We start from the raw sequence: 16,958 nt of genomic DNA, 5'->3' as shown, positions 1-16,958 counted from the left end.
ATGAACCAGGCTTTATCAATCAGGTGCAGAGCACACAGATCAATGTGGTTCTATGGAATCACATTGATCTGTATGAGGAATCTACTGATTCCTCCTAAAAAAATGTAAAATAAAAAAAAAAGCACCCATTAACCCCTTCCATATTAAAAGTTGGAATCACCTCCCTTTTCCCAAATTCCATATAAAAATATATAAACATAATAAAAATAAACACTGCATGCGTAAATGTCCAAACTATAAAAATATAATGTTAATTAAACCGCACGGTCAATGACGTGCACGTAAAAAAATTGCGTATTTTGGTCACTTTGTATACCCTAAAAAATTTATAAAAAGCAATCAAAAAGTCCAATAAAAAAAAAAAATGGTACTGATAAAAACTTCAGATCACAGCGCAAAAAATAAGCCCTCACACTGCCCTGTATATCGAAAAACAAAAAAAAGTTATAGGGCTCAAAACAATACAATTTTACGCACTAATTTTTGTGCATGTATTTATACTTTTATATAAAACCTATATAAATGAAGTACCCTTGTAACCGTATGGGCCTACAGAATAAAAGATATGGTGTCATTTTTACCGAAAAGTGCACTGCAGAGAATTGGAAGCCCCTAAAAGTTACAAAATGGCGTTTTTTCTTCCAATTTTGCCCCACAAATATTTTTCTGGTTTCGCCGTCAAGTTTGTGGTGAAATTATTGATGTAATTATAAAGTACAATTGGTGGCGCAAAAAAAATAAAATAAAAAAAAAAGCCCTCATATAGGTCTGTACATGTATAATTGAAAGAGTTATGATTTTTAGAAGGCGATGAGGAGAAAAAAGTCCAAAAATGGAAAAACCCTGCATCCTTAAGGAGTTAATGCCACGTGCTGTTACTTCCTTCAAAAGCGTCCTTCATTGTGCTATTGAGTTTCACTTTTGTCTCCTTTATCCACAAAACATTTTTCCAAGAGGCTTTGAGGGACATTCTGAGATAGGACACCATGTTTTTGGGTCAGTGGTGTTCTTGATAACCATTTTACAGCGCTTCCAATAGTGAAGACACGAGGTTCTGCAGAGTCTTCTTTGGGTCTTTGTCATCATCAGGATCTTTTCTCTATCAGGATAATCTATACGTTTGATCTTAGCAGGACGCTGGCTCCTGGGAAGAGTCGCCAGAACTCTGGAATTTTCTCCATTTGTAGACAATCTGTGGACGTGTGGACTGGTGTACACAGTTCTTTAGCGATTTCCAGCCTCACATGTCTGTCTAACATGTTTGCTGGGGTCCTCTGGAAGTTGTCATACTGAGGTGCGGTTTCAGAGTAATAATGATTGTTTCCAGTAATTTTAAGATGATAATTTTTGGGAAATGTATATTTCCACAGAAGAGAATTGTTATTTCTTCACATAGTTATAAAATAATGAAGCCTTACATGACTGGAAACAATCAGATGACTTATTTGACAACCTGGTATAGAGCATTGCCATAAATAGGAATGACTAGAATACACTGCACAGCCCTGCACATATATCCTAAGGTTAACTGTATGAAATATGGCTAAACAATGCATTGTAGCATATATGGAGGGTTTCCTGGCATCAAGTATAGAAGGCATTAGGCATGAGGGGAGTAGTCCCCAATGCAGACAGTTGCCCACCCCCAGTCACTTGGGGTCCCTATCACAGCTCTCTTTAATGGCACTGTGTACCCACTACATGAGTCCTCAACTCAACCCACAATGCTCTTTCACACTGTGCAGCTTCTCTGGTTGGGGGTTTGAGCAGAAACATCGGATCTGACAGCCATGAGAAGCTTCTGCCTGAAAATTCCAGGTACAGGTAAGAGACTCAGGGTTTTTTGTGTTCCTTTTTGCTTGGTCAGTCCACTGAGAGGTCACAGGCATCTGGAGTAAAAGATAAGGAGAGGTCACAGGCATCTGAGTTCTTAATCTTTTATGCTTTGTGGCAGCGGACTATACCCAAGGTGCCCGTGTTGCTCAATGGCAAGATGGGGCGTACCACAACTGAGCGTTACCTGGGGGAACTACCACCTGATGTCCCACAAGTGTCTCACTGTTCAGGTCTAACTTTATTCTTTCCGGGGCCCTGACACTCACCAGTAGCAGAGGTGACTCTGTAGTGCAAAGAGATATTCATTAAAGCTTTCAATGGGTTTCTCCTGGAGGACGTAGTCGATCCTGTGACCGCCATTCAATGTGCCGACCTTTACAGACAGCTCCTCTTCTCGCCAGGACTCTGAGCTGTCCAATTTTTCAGCTACAATTAAGGAGAGAAAGTAGTGGTCAGTTTTGTGGTGTGATAGGAGTTTAGGGGTTCTATACAAAATACACAGTCACCTTCCACTTGTTGTTTATCCTCTTCTTCCTTAATCTGATCGGCCACTTTTTCCAGCTCTGCCTGTAGCTCAGATGACGACGTGTGCGCCCGAGCAAATTCATTCAGCGTCTGCCAGGCCGTGCGGAGGGAACTGATGAATCCATGCTTGAGGTCAGACCCCATGCGGCTCAGGCTTTCCTTCAACTCTGTTCAGCAGAAGAAATTGTACATTGTTGGACATTTCAGATCATCCTAAAGGCAAAACTAAACTACTAACATTACTTACAAGTCACATACCCAGATGCAACCGCTTCCTGCCCTTGTGATGTGGGACCAGGACAGGCTTTAAATCCACATCTGGTAGAATCATTGGCTCCAATCTATAGGCAACAGGATCAAGCTGAAGAGAAAATCCAATAGTATCATTTCCTAAAAAGGTCTCGCTCCCTATAGGCATAGTCTACAGCCAGGAAAACTCAGCTACAAGGCATCAGAAGGGGCCAGGACCAGGTCCAACACCAACGTACCGGATGGTAAATGTTAAAGAAGCCCTTACAGGTTGGCAGTCTGTAGTTGTCATCAATCCTGGTCAAACCTCGGACAGTAAGGAACATGCCAATGGGGGATCCAAGGGCGAAGAAGTTCACAGGTTCAAAATCCAAAGAGTTATAACAGATGGAGACCTGGGCAAAAAACATAGAAGATTCCAAGTTATAAACAAACAAGAAATGAGCTGTGGCTGCCATCTTTTTAAAGGGGCATTCCCATCTTATTATTTTAGCATTTTCAGGATGCAGGGCATACATGTACGCTCTCCCTTTGTAAGCCGTGCGCTCAGGAGCTGATCGGGCATCATAGCGGTATGGTCCCTGCGGCTATCAGCCGATGGGACCTGTGGCTAATGCTGGACATCACAATCAGGGTGATGACTGGCATTAACTCTTTAGACACTGCGATCGAAGTTGATCACAGAGTCTAAAATGTAAAGAAAGTAATCCCAGTTGCTCAGTCGGGCTGAGTGGAACTAAGGCGCTGAAATAGTGATGTCCCGAACAGCTGACAGGACGGCAGGAGGGCCCTTACCTGCCTCATTGCCATCCGATTGGTGCATCTATGCTCCAGGCATCCATGACAGGCTGGAGCAACAATAACACTGATCACATGTGATATCAGGATGCAGAACTAGAGATTAGTTCTCACACGAGGAACATGTGAGCGGACGTGACGTAGGACACCGCTCACCTGCCAGCCAGCCATGCCAACTGAGGTCTAACACTGCAGAGACCTGCTGTATACAGAGCTAATAGCCAAGGAGAGGGCCAAGATCATAGCTGGAGAGGTGGACGAGAGCAGCTGGATGTGAGGTGCCGTCGGGAAGAAGGCGCTGCGCACAGGACGCGCAGTGCATGTGGGCTGAATCCATTCCAAGAGAGGACGGGTTGCCATTTGTGGGGGGATTGGAGACCGGGAACAGCTTGGCAAGGTCAGGAGATGTCGGGCACAGGGTGAAAGGCTGCGCTCCCAGGACGCAGGAGGAGAGGTTGTGCCCTGTTGTGCTTGAGGGCAGAGGAGCGAGGCTTGAGAGGGCCCGGTGTCCTGTTGCCAGAGTATGGCTACTGTGAGGGTTGCGTGATAGAGGCAACGAGGAGCGGATTGTGACTGGGACCTGTGCAATAGCAAGACAGAGTGCAGGGCAAAGGGTGAGAGTCTGTGCCCTGTTCTGGTTTCGAGGTGGAACCACGGCTATCAAAATATAAGATATAGGGGACTTTTCTGAACAACAGAGTCTGAGGACAAGGATGGCTGAGAGGAGCATTGCTCCATATCTGCTAAACTGTCTTCATTTCTATTAACTATTTCCTGGAACATTTTACATCTGGGTAACTCAGGAACTTTCATCTATGGTTTCATATCGGAGACTAACCTGAACAAATACTAATAATATTAATAATACATCAGCAATCGAGACTTAATATTTTTTAAATAATTGCTGCATTTTTGCCTTACATATATATTAACTAGCTTGGAATGGACTCTTATTATATATATATATATATATATATATATATATATATAGTAAAAACATGTGAATAATTTTGATAATTTTGTTCTGCACACACTAACATCTTGGATCTATCTCCTGCAATTTGGTCCTATATATATTAACTATGCGTTTCAAGTGCGGATGCGCTCTTAGTCGTATACTGATTACACGAACACACAGGTTTATATAGGGAGAGCAATTTATCCGGGTCAAGGCTTGTGGGCCGCAGGAACTGTTAATCCTTCACAGTAAAACTTGCAAGTTTATTATACTTTTAAAATAATGTAACTCATACATATGAAGATAAAACAACAGAACTTAGTAGACGGTATAGATTCAATGGTCTGAATGGACTAAAGACTAAAAATGAAAAATCACATCTTGGCGTCTGTTCAGACCAGAGGGAATCCGCGCGGCTAAAGTAATAGTCATGATACTGTCATATCCTCTCTTCTCATGTGTCACCAAATCTGGATACAGATGTGTTGCCAAGTCACCGACTATTGGTCATTTGGTGTCTCCAAGCTTGTTTCAGACATCACGTCCTACTTTTTCATCATGGCTTACATATAAAGGATCATACTGATGTAGACATAATCGCTGTATATGCTGCAGTGTGATGCACGTTACCAAAATGTTTGAATCTTATGCCACTAATAAAACTTACAATGTTAAACAGTACATCAACTGTAATACCAGTTATGGGATTAATTTGGCACCGTACGCCGAGTACAATACATGGGTTGTACCCCAACCCCATTAAAAGTCAGGGTACAAAAGCATATATAGGATATTCCCTATTTTTCTTTTAAGAATGTCTCAGCCATATCTAAACATTGTGCTGACAAACACAATGGGTCTTTCGCTTCTCTAACTGTATCTACAATTGAAAGGGTTAGTCCTCCTATTAGTGGAGGCGAACACAGACAAAAGTTGTTGAATAGAGAAATATTTTGGATTCTCACTTTAGCCACGCGGATTCCGTCTGGTCTGAACAGATGTCAAGATGTGATTTTGCATTTTTAGTCTGTTCAGACTAGAGATGAGCGAACTTACAGTAAATTCGATTCGTCACAAACTTCTCGGCTCGGCAGTTGATGACTTTTCCTGCATAAATTAGTTCAGGTTTCAGGTGCTCCCGTGGGCCGGAAAAGGTGGATACAGTCCTAGGAGACTCTTTCCTACGACTGTATCCACCTTTTCCAGCCCAACGGAGCACCTGAAGGCTGAACTAATTTATTCAGAATAAGTCATCAACTGCCGAGCCGAGAAGTTTGTGACGAATCGAATTTACTGTAAGTTCGCTCATCTCTAGTTCAAACCATTGAATCTATACTGTCTACTAAGTCCTGTTTTATCTTCATATGTATGAGTTACATTATTTTATAAGGATAATAATAAACTTGCAAGTTTTACTATGAAGATTATGCCTGTGAAGGGTTAACAATTCCTCCGGCCCACAAACCTTGACCCGGATGAATTGTTCTCCCTATATAAACCTGTGTGTTTGTGTAATCAGTATACGACTAAGAGCGCACCTGCGCTTGAAACGCGCCGTCTACCTGTCCATGTATGCTGGTCTGAAATAAAGCCAAGTTCTTAGCATCTGCAGAGCTGGATTCCTCCTTTCTTATCCATTTGCACCGATGTCCAGCATCTATATCCATGCTCGGCTGATATGCTTGGGTGAGCTGGAACTATACTGTGTATATACATATTAACAGCTTGGAGCCATCTTCTGCAATTCTGCCCTATATATGCAGACAGCGTGGAACCAGTTTGTCCTATATAAATGAACATCTTGGAATTATTTTCTGCAAAATGTGCCCTATATACTAGTAGTTTGGAATGATTTCTTAAAATCTTGTCATATATATATATATATATATATATATATATATATATATATATATATATATATATATATATATTTTTTTTTTTTTTTTAACCCCTTAAGGACAAGGCGAATTTTCACTGTAGGACCAGAGCGTTTTGTGCAAAACTGACCACTTTAAGAATTAATATCTCTAAAACGCTTTTACCGAATATTCTGATTCGGAGATTGTTTTTTCGTGACATATTCTACTTTATTTTGGTGGTAAATTTTCGTCGTTACTTGCATCCTTTTTTGGTGAAAAATCCCCAAATTTCATGAAAATTTTGAAAATTTAGCATTTTTCTAACTTTGAAGCTCTCTACTTGTAAGGAAATTGATATTCCAAATAAATTTTATTTTTATTCACAAATACAATATGTCCATTTTATGTTGGCATCATAAAATGGACATATTTTTACTTTTTGAAAAAACTAGAGGGCTTCAAAGTAGAACAGCAATTTTCAAAAATTTCATGAAAATTGCAAAATCTGAAGGGACAGATGTTACAGAACTACAACTCCCAGCATGCCTGGGCAGTCTAGGCATGCTGAGAGTTGTAGTTTGGCAACATCTGGAGGGCTACAGTTTGGGCACCACTGTAACAGTGGTCCCCAAACTGTGACCCTCCAGATGTTGCAAAACTACAACTCCCAGCATGCCCAGACAGCCTTTGGCTGTCTGGGCATGCAGGGAGTTGCAGTTTGGCCTTCCTAGTGGTTGCCACAGTAAAGATCACATTACTTTCACTTTCATTCCCCCCCACGTCGCTTCCCTACCTGATCCAGGATCCAGCAGTCTGCAGCGACGATCAGCTGTTCCCAGGCATCTTCTCCTGCAGGTACCGACCTCCATCTTCTCCCCATGTTCCCCGCAACATCCAGGGGTGGGCAACCCACTGTCCTGCTCTGCCATTGGTCAGAATCAGTTCTGACCAATGGCAGGGGATTGGAGGAGATCGCAGCACTGCGACTTCACTCCTACACTGCAAGATGATCTGGGCTGTCACTGACAGGTCAGATCATCACTATTTTCCCGGCTGATCGGGTCACCAGAGACCCGATCAGCCCGGAATAGCAGAAAATCGCACGTCTGAATTGACATGCGATTTTCTGCGATCGCCGACATAGGGGGGTCTCAGGACCCCCCTCAGCGTTTGCCTCGGACGCCTGCTGAACGATTTCAGCAGGCGTCCGGTTTCGAAACTCACCCGTTGCACGGCGGGATGTGAAATTCCCACGGACGTATGAGTATGTGCCTGGTCCTTAAGGCCCAGGGTGCAGGGATGTACTCATACGTGCCTGGTCCTTAAGGGGTTAAAGGAATAGTCCGGTACGGGCTACTCTTCTTCTATCCTGCCCAGGCTGCAAAAAAAAAAAAAAAAAAAAAAAAAAAACAACTTTCACTTACCTTCCTACATTGCCCTGGAGCTCCACTACAGCTGATCGGTCGGCTGGGAGATAGTTTCAAGCTATTATTATATCCAGAACAAAGTTATGTGAGATTGCACCGAGCTGTTAGTATATATAGCTCAAAAATTGCAGAAAATAGTTCCAAACTGTTTAAGTCCGGTATGGACTATTCTTATTCTCTCCTGCCCGTTGTGCAGAAAAAGCGAAAACAAACTTTCACTTACCTTCCTACGTTCCCCCGGAGCTCCGCTACAGCTGATTGGTCGGCCGGGCTCTCTTCTACCTACTTCCCTTAGCCCAGAACGTCACACTGCTCTTCAGCGGGACATCGCTGCGGACAGTGATAGGCGAAGCGCCGTGTGATGTTCCAGGCTAAGGGAAGTAGGTAGAAGAGAGCCCGGCCGACCAATCAGCTGTAGCGGAGCTCCGGGGGAACGTAGGAAGGTAAGTGAAAGTTTGTTTTCGCTTTTTCTGCAGCCCGGGCAGGAGAGAATAAGAATAGTCCATACCGGACTTAAACAGTTTGGAACTATTTTCTGCAACTTTTGAGCTATATATACTAACAGCTCGGTGCAATCTCACATAACTTTGTTCTGGATATATTAATAGCTTGAAACTATCTCCTAATTTCATTATATATATATATATATATATATATATATATATATATATATACATATATACATACACACACACACACACACACACACACACATATATACACATATAGTGGGGAAAAAACAGTATTTAGTCAGCCCCCAATTGTACAAGTTCTCCCCCTTATAAAGATGAGAGGCTGTAATTTCCAACATAGGTTATAACCTCAACTATGAGACAGAATGAGAAAAATCCATAAAATCACATTATTAACCCCTTAAGGTATCTCTTTAAATGGTAATAACTTTAGAACGCTTTTTCTGAGTGGAGGGATTCTGAGATTGTTTTTTCGTGACATATTGTACTTTATATAACTGGTGCATTTTTGTTGACACATGCAGCATTTTTAGTGAAAAACTTCAATATTTTGTGAAAAACTTCAACATTTCTGGAGTTTTTTTTTTTTTTAATGGTGTACACTGTGCGGTAAAAGTGATGTTATATGTATTCTGTGGGTCAGTCCGATTATGGAGATACCCATTTTATGTCGCTTTCTATGTTCTTTTTCCTTTTCTGAGCAAAATTCATTTTCTGCCATTCATATTCCAACAGACGTAACTTTTTATTTTTCGCCCGACGCCATTGAGTAAGGGCTTATTTTTGCGGGATCAGCTGTACTTTTTATTGGTACCATTTTTTGTTGCTACCTTTTGATCTTTTTTATTCCGCTTTTTTTATGTTTTATTTTTTTTTTTTTACGGCGTTCCCCATGCGGGATTATTTACATTATAGTTTTATAGTACATGTCATTACGGACGTGGCAATACATATTATGTATAGGATTTCTGTTTTTGATCTTTTTTGGTGATAATACAGGACTTTTATTGGGAAAGGGGAATTTTGTCTTTTTTTTTATTTTTTACACTTCATACTTTTATTGAAGAACTTTTTATTTTATTTTTTACACTTTTTACAGGTTATACTATGCTGCAATACATTTGTACTCTGGCTGGATCTCACAGGCTTCCATAGCAGGCAGACAGGAGGTTATGATCTGACCTCCTGCTGCCATAGAAAACAACGGCGACCCGCGATGACTACCGCCATGTTTCTCTGCACATATTCCATAGACATTTCACCTAGTCCATAGACATGGCCGACATTTCAGTTCCCATCTGATGCCAGCACTGTGCAGAGAAACATGGCGGTAGTCACACCAGTCTTGCCCTCCAGGAAATGGAGAGAGTGGGAGCCCCAGTGAGAGGTGGCAATCATAGGCAAAAGCTCCTCCATAGGGAAGGATTTTGGATTATGCGGCTCCACAGAAGATGTCCGGCCGGATTGAATAAAAGACGATGCTATACTTCACTATTGAGCCGCATGATTCTAATTCTCCATCTTTGTTACCCAGATGAATGGTATCAACAATATTATTATAAGCTATGCTTGTGAACCATTTTCCTGTTATTAATCCATTCCATGATGGGTCTGTCATCATTCAAATGTGCTTCACTGTTTGTTTTGGTATACTTATCTATTTTTATATACTATATTTATATTAGTCATATACCAATCCCATGTGAACCATATTTATGGAGCTCCCTTATGGTTTTTAGTTTATTTTTCCTAGTTTTGTATAGTATGATCATTGTTCTTATCGCCACTTGTTTTTTCATATGGTTATTTTTTCCTCCTGTATGATAAAGCTACAGTAATAACATATTGAATAAAGTTCAGGAGATTTATGTACCAGTGTTTGTAATGGAGTTCGCTTGGTGTGGGGGAGTCTGCCACCTATCCTTATACAGACATGTTACATCTGTGTGGGCGGTTCCCTCCCCCATATAAGCAATCCAAAAAAAGAGACTCTGTTTCAGTACGATTAAAGATCGCCAAGATGATCGAAACGCGTCACTGCTGTCCTGGTCCATGTGTGTTGCTGTTTTGAAATAAACTAAACTTTCATTCGAGCTACTGCGCTGGACAAATTCTTCTTTGCTACTGCTAACAGTGTGGTCCACAGTGGTCCTTGATGCAGGAGGTGAATGGGGGGGAGGGGGGGGGGTAAGCTGGATTTTGCTGTTTGCTCATTTCAATGATTTTTAGATGGTGAGAAAAAAAAAAAGTGTAAAAATAAAAAAATCCCTTATGGGGTTAAAGGGGTACTCCAGCCCTAATACATGTCTGATCAAAGGGGTCCTGCCGCTGGGTGTGTGACGTCACCCCGGTAGACCTGCATTGAGGGTGCGGGGCGTGACATCACGATACTCCAGCCCCGTGTGACGCTGCACACTCGGAGTCTCCAGCAATGCAAAGAGCTCGCAAAGGTGGGTGCTCAATGACAGATTGCGATCACACATCTTATCCCCTATCCTTTGGATAAAATGTATTAGGGCCAGAGTACCCCTTTAAGTCATGCTGCCAGTATTTGGCATAACACTTTATTCAGAAGGGTCGAAACTCCAAGACTGATTCAGAGAACATAGAGACTGCGCTACTTCTTGGGGGGGGGGGGGGGTGTTTACCCCAGCAGGCGGATGAATTTACTGCTTACAGGGAAAAGGTTCCTCATAAAGTTACCTATTGTTTACATTACTTTTTAATGTTAGAAACATTTTTAACAATTATTTACAACTGGTTGGTGATACATTTATTTTTGTTATTTTCCATTTTACTATCTATATTATTTAAAATAATCATAAACTTATTGCAATTTTCATTTTGATCACCAGGTCTAAAACTAAGCTGAGACTTTGGCTAGGTTCAGACTACGGAATTTCCGACAGAAATTACTATAATGCATAGTGTAGTGAATGGTTTTCCGTTCACAAATTCCGCTTAGTAAATCCGCTTAGAAATTTCCGCCTGAAGAAAGGCGGTGCTCTTTCTTCAGGCGGAATTCCTTGCGTAACACATTGCAGTCTATGGGAGACTGCAGTGTCCGCACGGTCCTAGCGCCGACTTATTCCGCAGGCGGAACTCAGAATCTCCGGGCGGAAATTTTCTGCCCGGAGATTCCGTAGTCTGAACCGAGCCTTACTGTTCATCCTTCCTGTTCTGTAGAGATGACTTCTCAGCAGTCTCCTCATCATCATCACAGACAGGATTACACTGACAGCTATATATAGATAAATGGTGGAGGTGTAAACCTCTCTCTAATGAGGATCACACAGCGGAGCTTGCAGGAGGCTGTCTGACACACATGCACAGAAGCAGCGATGGTAAAACCAAGCAGGTTTGTTGGTTTAAAATACAATACAATGGTACAATGCAGAGACAACGCGTTTCGCAATTGCTTAGTCAAGTCCTGACAAAGCAAGGGGATCCTTGCAAAACGCATTGGCCCTCATTTACTAAGAGTGGAGTGTCGGTTTGTGTTTTTGCAAGTCCTTTACTCCTTTTTTTTCTGATGCTATTTACTTATCTGTCGCCCAATTTCCCCTTCTTTCTGTCGCAGGTTTTTTTTCTGTCGCACAAAATGTATTCTGTGCGACAGAAAACAGGGTCTGTTCCATGTTGGGGGGGTAGTAGTAGAGGGGCTGAGGGATTGATCGCAGGCAATCAGGGCTCCTGGCAGGGTTTTAATATAGAAGCGCTGTGCTGGGCAAAGATGTATAGAATCACTGGGGGGGGGGGGGGGGGGGGGGGGTATATATCTGGCCCCTCCAGCGTTTCTATATATCTTTCCCCCTGCTGCGCTATATCAAACTTAGTGCCCACTGTGTTTGAATAAATGTACTGCCGACCCAGCGCTATTATATATCTATACTGACCCCCCCCTGCGCATATACTGACCCCCGCTGCGCATATTTATATATATATATTGACCCCCCCAGCTGCGTATATTAATATTCATGCTCTCCCTCCCCTGGCTGCCAATGAATGAAAACTCTATTAGCGGCGGAAGGCTGCTGCCCGCTCACGCTGCTAAGAGTTTGTCATTCATAGCGGGCAGCAGCTGCATATCATGCTGTGGGGGTCAGACATATGGATATATATCTGACCCTCACATCATACATATACAAATGCCGGCTCACCGCTATGAATGACAAGTAAAGCAGTGCAGGGAGCGGAGGCTCGCGCTGCTGCTGCTGCCAATTGGCATTTGTATATGTATGTTGTGAGGGTCAGATATATATCCATATGTCTGACCCCCACAGCATGATATGCCGCTATGAATGACAAACTCTTGGTAGCGTGAGCGGGCAGCAGCCTTCCGCCCCGCCGCTAATAGAGTTTTCATTCATTGGCAGCCAGGGGAGGGAGAGCATGAATATTAATATGCGCAGCTGGGGGGGGGGGGGGGGGGGTCAAACACACACACACAAAGGAAAAAGGTTGTTTTGCAGCACTACTTAGCTTAATAAAAAATGGTCGGGTGCCAGCTCCTAATGAACTTGATCAAAGTCCCAAAATGAATCCATCCAAAGAAATGGCGCAGCCACTACTCCATAAGAAAATCCAAGGTGCAAAAAGATTTATTCACTTCACATCATAGCATCGCAACGTTTCAGATCACACAGGATCCACAGCTCAAACACACACACATTAGGGGGTAATATATACCCAGGTGAACATTTCAATCATGATACAATATTCATAGTGTCAATTAACAATAAGTTTACAAAAAGTGCATATTTAGTGCATCATATCACAAATATAAAACATTAATGCAAAATATAGATAAAGTGCGTACATGTGTATTAAAATCATTAAAATAGCTTGAAAGATACAATGAATATTATACAAACATAATCAATTGCACACGTCCGTCATATTCCATAATCCTACCCATGTGTGGCGAACATAAATCATAAGCGCTGGCACGGAGGAACCTGTTGTAATGCATAATGGCGCCGGCAAGCGTGAGGCCATCTCTACTGCGCACGTGCAGGGACGGGGTCTGTGTGGGGATGTCAGCTGACTCACCCGATCACGTGTTCCGCGTCACTGTGTTGTTCTTGTATCACATGACCGTCGTCATGGAGATGAGCAACGCCAACTTGTGCTCTCTCCATGATACTCGGTCGGACATAATCTATCATATATTGGTATATTAGGAGATCTGCCATGTTATTTGTATCTAATCTATATATGTGACTACAAAATATATAGTGAGTACAATTATAGATAATATTGTATGAAAAAGTGTAAAAAAATTATATATGTGAAAAAAATGTTTTTCTTTAAGATGCAGTAATATTGGACCTGTGTGGGCAAAAACAACATGTCCCGGAGTTATACAAAAATAACATTGAAAAGACTCGAAAATAATAATACAAGGGGGGGGGGGGGGGAGGAAAAGAAAAGAAAAAGGAAAAAAAGAAAAAGCAGAACGCAGGGAATTAAATTAATATAATAAATAAATAAAAAATATATAATAAAAAAATAAAATACAAAAGAAAGAAATAAAAAAAATTTAAAGAAAATAAATTTTTTTATTTGATCATAGATCACCACATGAACGCCCAATGATCTCTGGATCTTCTCCGTGCCAGCGCTTATGATTTATGTTCGCCACACATGGGTAGGATTATGGAATATGACGGACGTGTGCAATTGATTATGTTTGTATAATATTCATTGCATCTTTCAAGCTATTTTAATGATTTTAATACACATGTACGCACTTTATTTATACTTTGCACTAATGTTTTATATTTGTAATATGATGCACTAAATATGCACTTTTTGTAAACTTTTTATTAATTGGCACCATAATTATTATATCATGATTGAAATGTTCACCTGGGTATATATTACCCCCTAATGTGTGTTTGTATGAGCTGTGGATCCTGTGTGATCTGAAACGTTGCGATGCTATGATGTGAAGTGAATAAATCTTTTTGCACCTTGGATTTACTTATGGAGTGCTGCACCATTTTTTCGGATATATATATATATATATATATATATATATATATATGTGCAGCGGGGGTCAGTATAGATATATAATAGCGCTGGGGGGGGGCAGTACATTTATTCAAGCGCAGCGGGCACCAAGTTTGATATAGCGCAGCAGGGGGAAATATATATAGAAACGCTGAAGGGGCCAGATATATACCCCCCTAGCGATTCTATACATCTTTGCCCACCACAGCACTTCTATATTGAAACCCTGCCAGGAGCCCTGATTGGCTCCTCAGTCCCGGCCATTCAGGGCTTCTGGTGGGAAATTTAAAAATGAAAGTTTATTGTACATTGCAGGAGATTGGAACATGCCGCCCGCTCCCCTGCTGATCTGATCAGGTCTCAGAAGTGAGACCCGGTGCGATCAATCCCCAGCCCCTCTACTACTACCCCCAACATGGAACAGACCCTGTTCCATGCTGGGGGTAGCAGGATTCACTCCGTTTTGAGGAATTTACCGACAGCTCTGAGCTGTCGGTTTTCTGTGAACCAAAACGCATCGGTTTTCCTGGGAGTTTTCTTCCCACTCGGAGTGTTTTCTCTCTTTTTGTCGGGTTCACGCCCCTTTTGGAGTAAAACACGCCCATTTTGTAGGTTACAAAAAAAATCTCGGAGTGTTTAAGAAAATGTAGGTTGTGCGCCTAAATTTAAGTCGCAGATTTGGTCGCAAGCAGGATGCGACCAAAGTTTAGGCGCAATAACCGAGAAAAAGTGTTGGTTATCCTTTAGTAAATGAGGGCCATTGTGTCTGCATTGTACCATTATATTGTATTTTAAACCAATAAACCTGCTTGGTTTTACCATCGCTGCTTCTGTGCATACGTGACAGACAGCCTCCTGCAAGCGCCGCCGTGCGATCCTCATTAGAGAAAGGTTTACACCTCTCCACCATTTGACTTTACCTGACCGCCATCACTGATGTCCGGGACCGGGACGTAAGGCTGCTGCAAGGACCGACTGGGTTTATATACTAATACATGTGCTTTACAGTGTTGAGCCTGCTGCGCAACACTGAAAGGTGAGTGAGATATCTCACCTTTGTTCTGAATATATTTTTTCACTTACATATGTGAGTTTTTACTGATTGGGAAATGAATGCACTTAGAGAGCGCCTCTTTCTCTTTTCTCTCCACATATATGCTCCAGCTATATATAGATAACACAGGAGCCACCATTCACTATAGACTGACCCCTCCTGTTCTGTAGAGATCACTTCTCAGCAGTCTCCTCCTCCTCATCACAGACAGGATTACACTGACAGGTAACACCTATATATAGATAATACAGGATCCACCATTCACTATAGACTGACCCCTCCTGTTCTGTAGAGATCACTTCTCAGCAGTCTCCTCCTCCTCATCACAGACAGGATTACACTGACAGGTAACACCTATATATAGATAACACAGGAGCCACCATTCACTATAGACTGACCCCTCCTGTTCTGTAGAGATCACTTCTCAGCAGTCTCCTCCCTATCATCACAGACAGGATTACACTGACAGGTAACACCTATATATAGATAATACAGGATCCTCCACCATTCACTATAGACTGTCACCTCCTGTTCTGTAGAGATCAATTATCAGCAGTCTCCTCATCATCACAGACAGGATTATACTGACAGGTAACACCTATATATAGATAATACAGGATCCACCATTCACTATAGACTGACCCCTCCTGTTCTGTAGAGATCACTTCTCAGAAGTCTCCTCCTCATCATCATCACAGACAGGATTACACTGACAGGTAACACCTATATATAGATAACACAGGATCCTCCACCATTCACTATAGACTGACCCCTCCTGTTCTGTAGAGATCACTTCTCAGCAGTCTCCTCCTCATCATCACAGACAGGATTACACTGACAGGTAACACCTATATATAGATAACACAGGATCCACCATTCACTATAGACTGACCCCTCCTGTTCTGTAGAGATCACTTCTCAGCAGTCTCCTCCCTATCATCACAGACAGGATTACACTGACAGGTAACACCTATATATAGATAATACAGGATCCTCCACCATTCACTATAGACTGTCACCTCCTGTTCTGTAGAGATCAATTATCAGCAGTCTCCTCATCATCACAGACAGGATTACACTGACAGGTAACACTTATATATAGATAACACAGGATCCACCATTCACTATAGACTGACCCCTCCTGTTCTGTAGAGATCACTTCTCAGAAGTCTCCTCCTCATCATCACAGACAGATCACAAACAGGTAACACACACACACCCCTATATATATTATATATATTATATAGATAACACAGGATCCAACATTCACCATAGACATATAAAGTGACAGGTGGCACCAGCAAATAGTTAAGTTAGGATCAGACTATTCACAATTAGTGACACCAGGATATAGATAAAATGGGTTCAGACCATTCTCTATAGGGGACATTAGTATATAAATAAAATGGGAACCAGCCATTCACAATAGGTGATATTAGTATATAGATAATTCAGTCAGCTAAGACGGGATCAGACCATTCACCCACAATAGGAAAACACCAGTATAAAGATATGATGGGATAAGGATCATTAACCCCTTCAGGACCAAGCCCATTTTGGCCTTAAGGACCGGAGCGTTTTTTGCACATCTGACCACTGTCACTTTAAACATTAATAACTCTGATGCTTTTAGTTATCATTCTGATTCAGAGATTGTTTTTTCGTGACATATTCTACTTTAACATAGTGGTAAATTTTTTGGTAACTTGCATCCTTTCTTGGTGAAAAATCCGTAAATTTGATTAAAAATTTGAAAATTTTGCA

General features: G+C 41.7%; 1 protein-coding gene across 2 annotated transcripts in view; it reads right to left on the bottom strand.

The window, feature by feature from the left end:
• The window catches only part of SEC23IP (SEC23 interacting protein), a 69,224-nt gene that overhangs the window by 14,557 nt on the left and 37,709 nt on the right, over positions 1–16,958 (bottom strand). Inside the window, exons 14-17 of one of the 2 annotated variants that reach the window (XM_056552444.1) lie at positions 2,850–3,005; positions 2,620–2,722; positions 2,343–2,528; positions 2,103–2,262 (exon numbers count right to left, since the gene is read on the bottom strand). In XM_056552444.1, the coding sequence (XP_056408419.1) occupies positions 2,103–2,262; positions 2,343–2,528; positions 2,620–2,722; positions 2,850–3,005 (605 nt within the window). Of the gene's footprint in view, positions 1–2,102; positions 2,263–2,342; positions 2,529–2,608; positions 2,723–2,849; positions 3,006–16,958 lie in introns of those variants that run through there. The other variant, XM_056552445.1, reaches the window with a different exon arrangement.

This window comes from Hyla sarda, unplaced genomic scaffold (genome assembly GCF_029499605.1).
Source record: "Hyla sarda isolate aHylSar1 unplaced genomic scaffold, aHylSar1.hap1 scaffold_161, whole genome shotgun sequence".
Taxonomy (NCBI): Eukaryota; Metazoa; Chordata; class Amphibia; order Anura; family Hylidae; genus Hyla; species Hyla sarda.
Note: the sequence above shows the minus strand (reverse complement) of the source record. Positions and strands in the feature narration are given on the sequence as shown.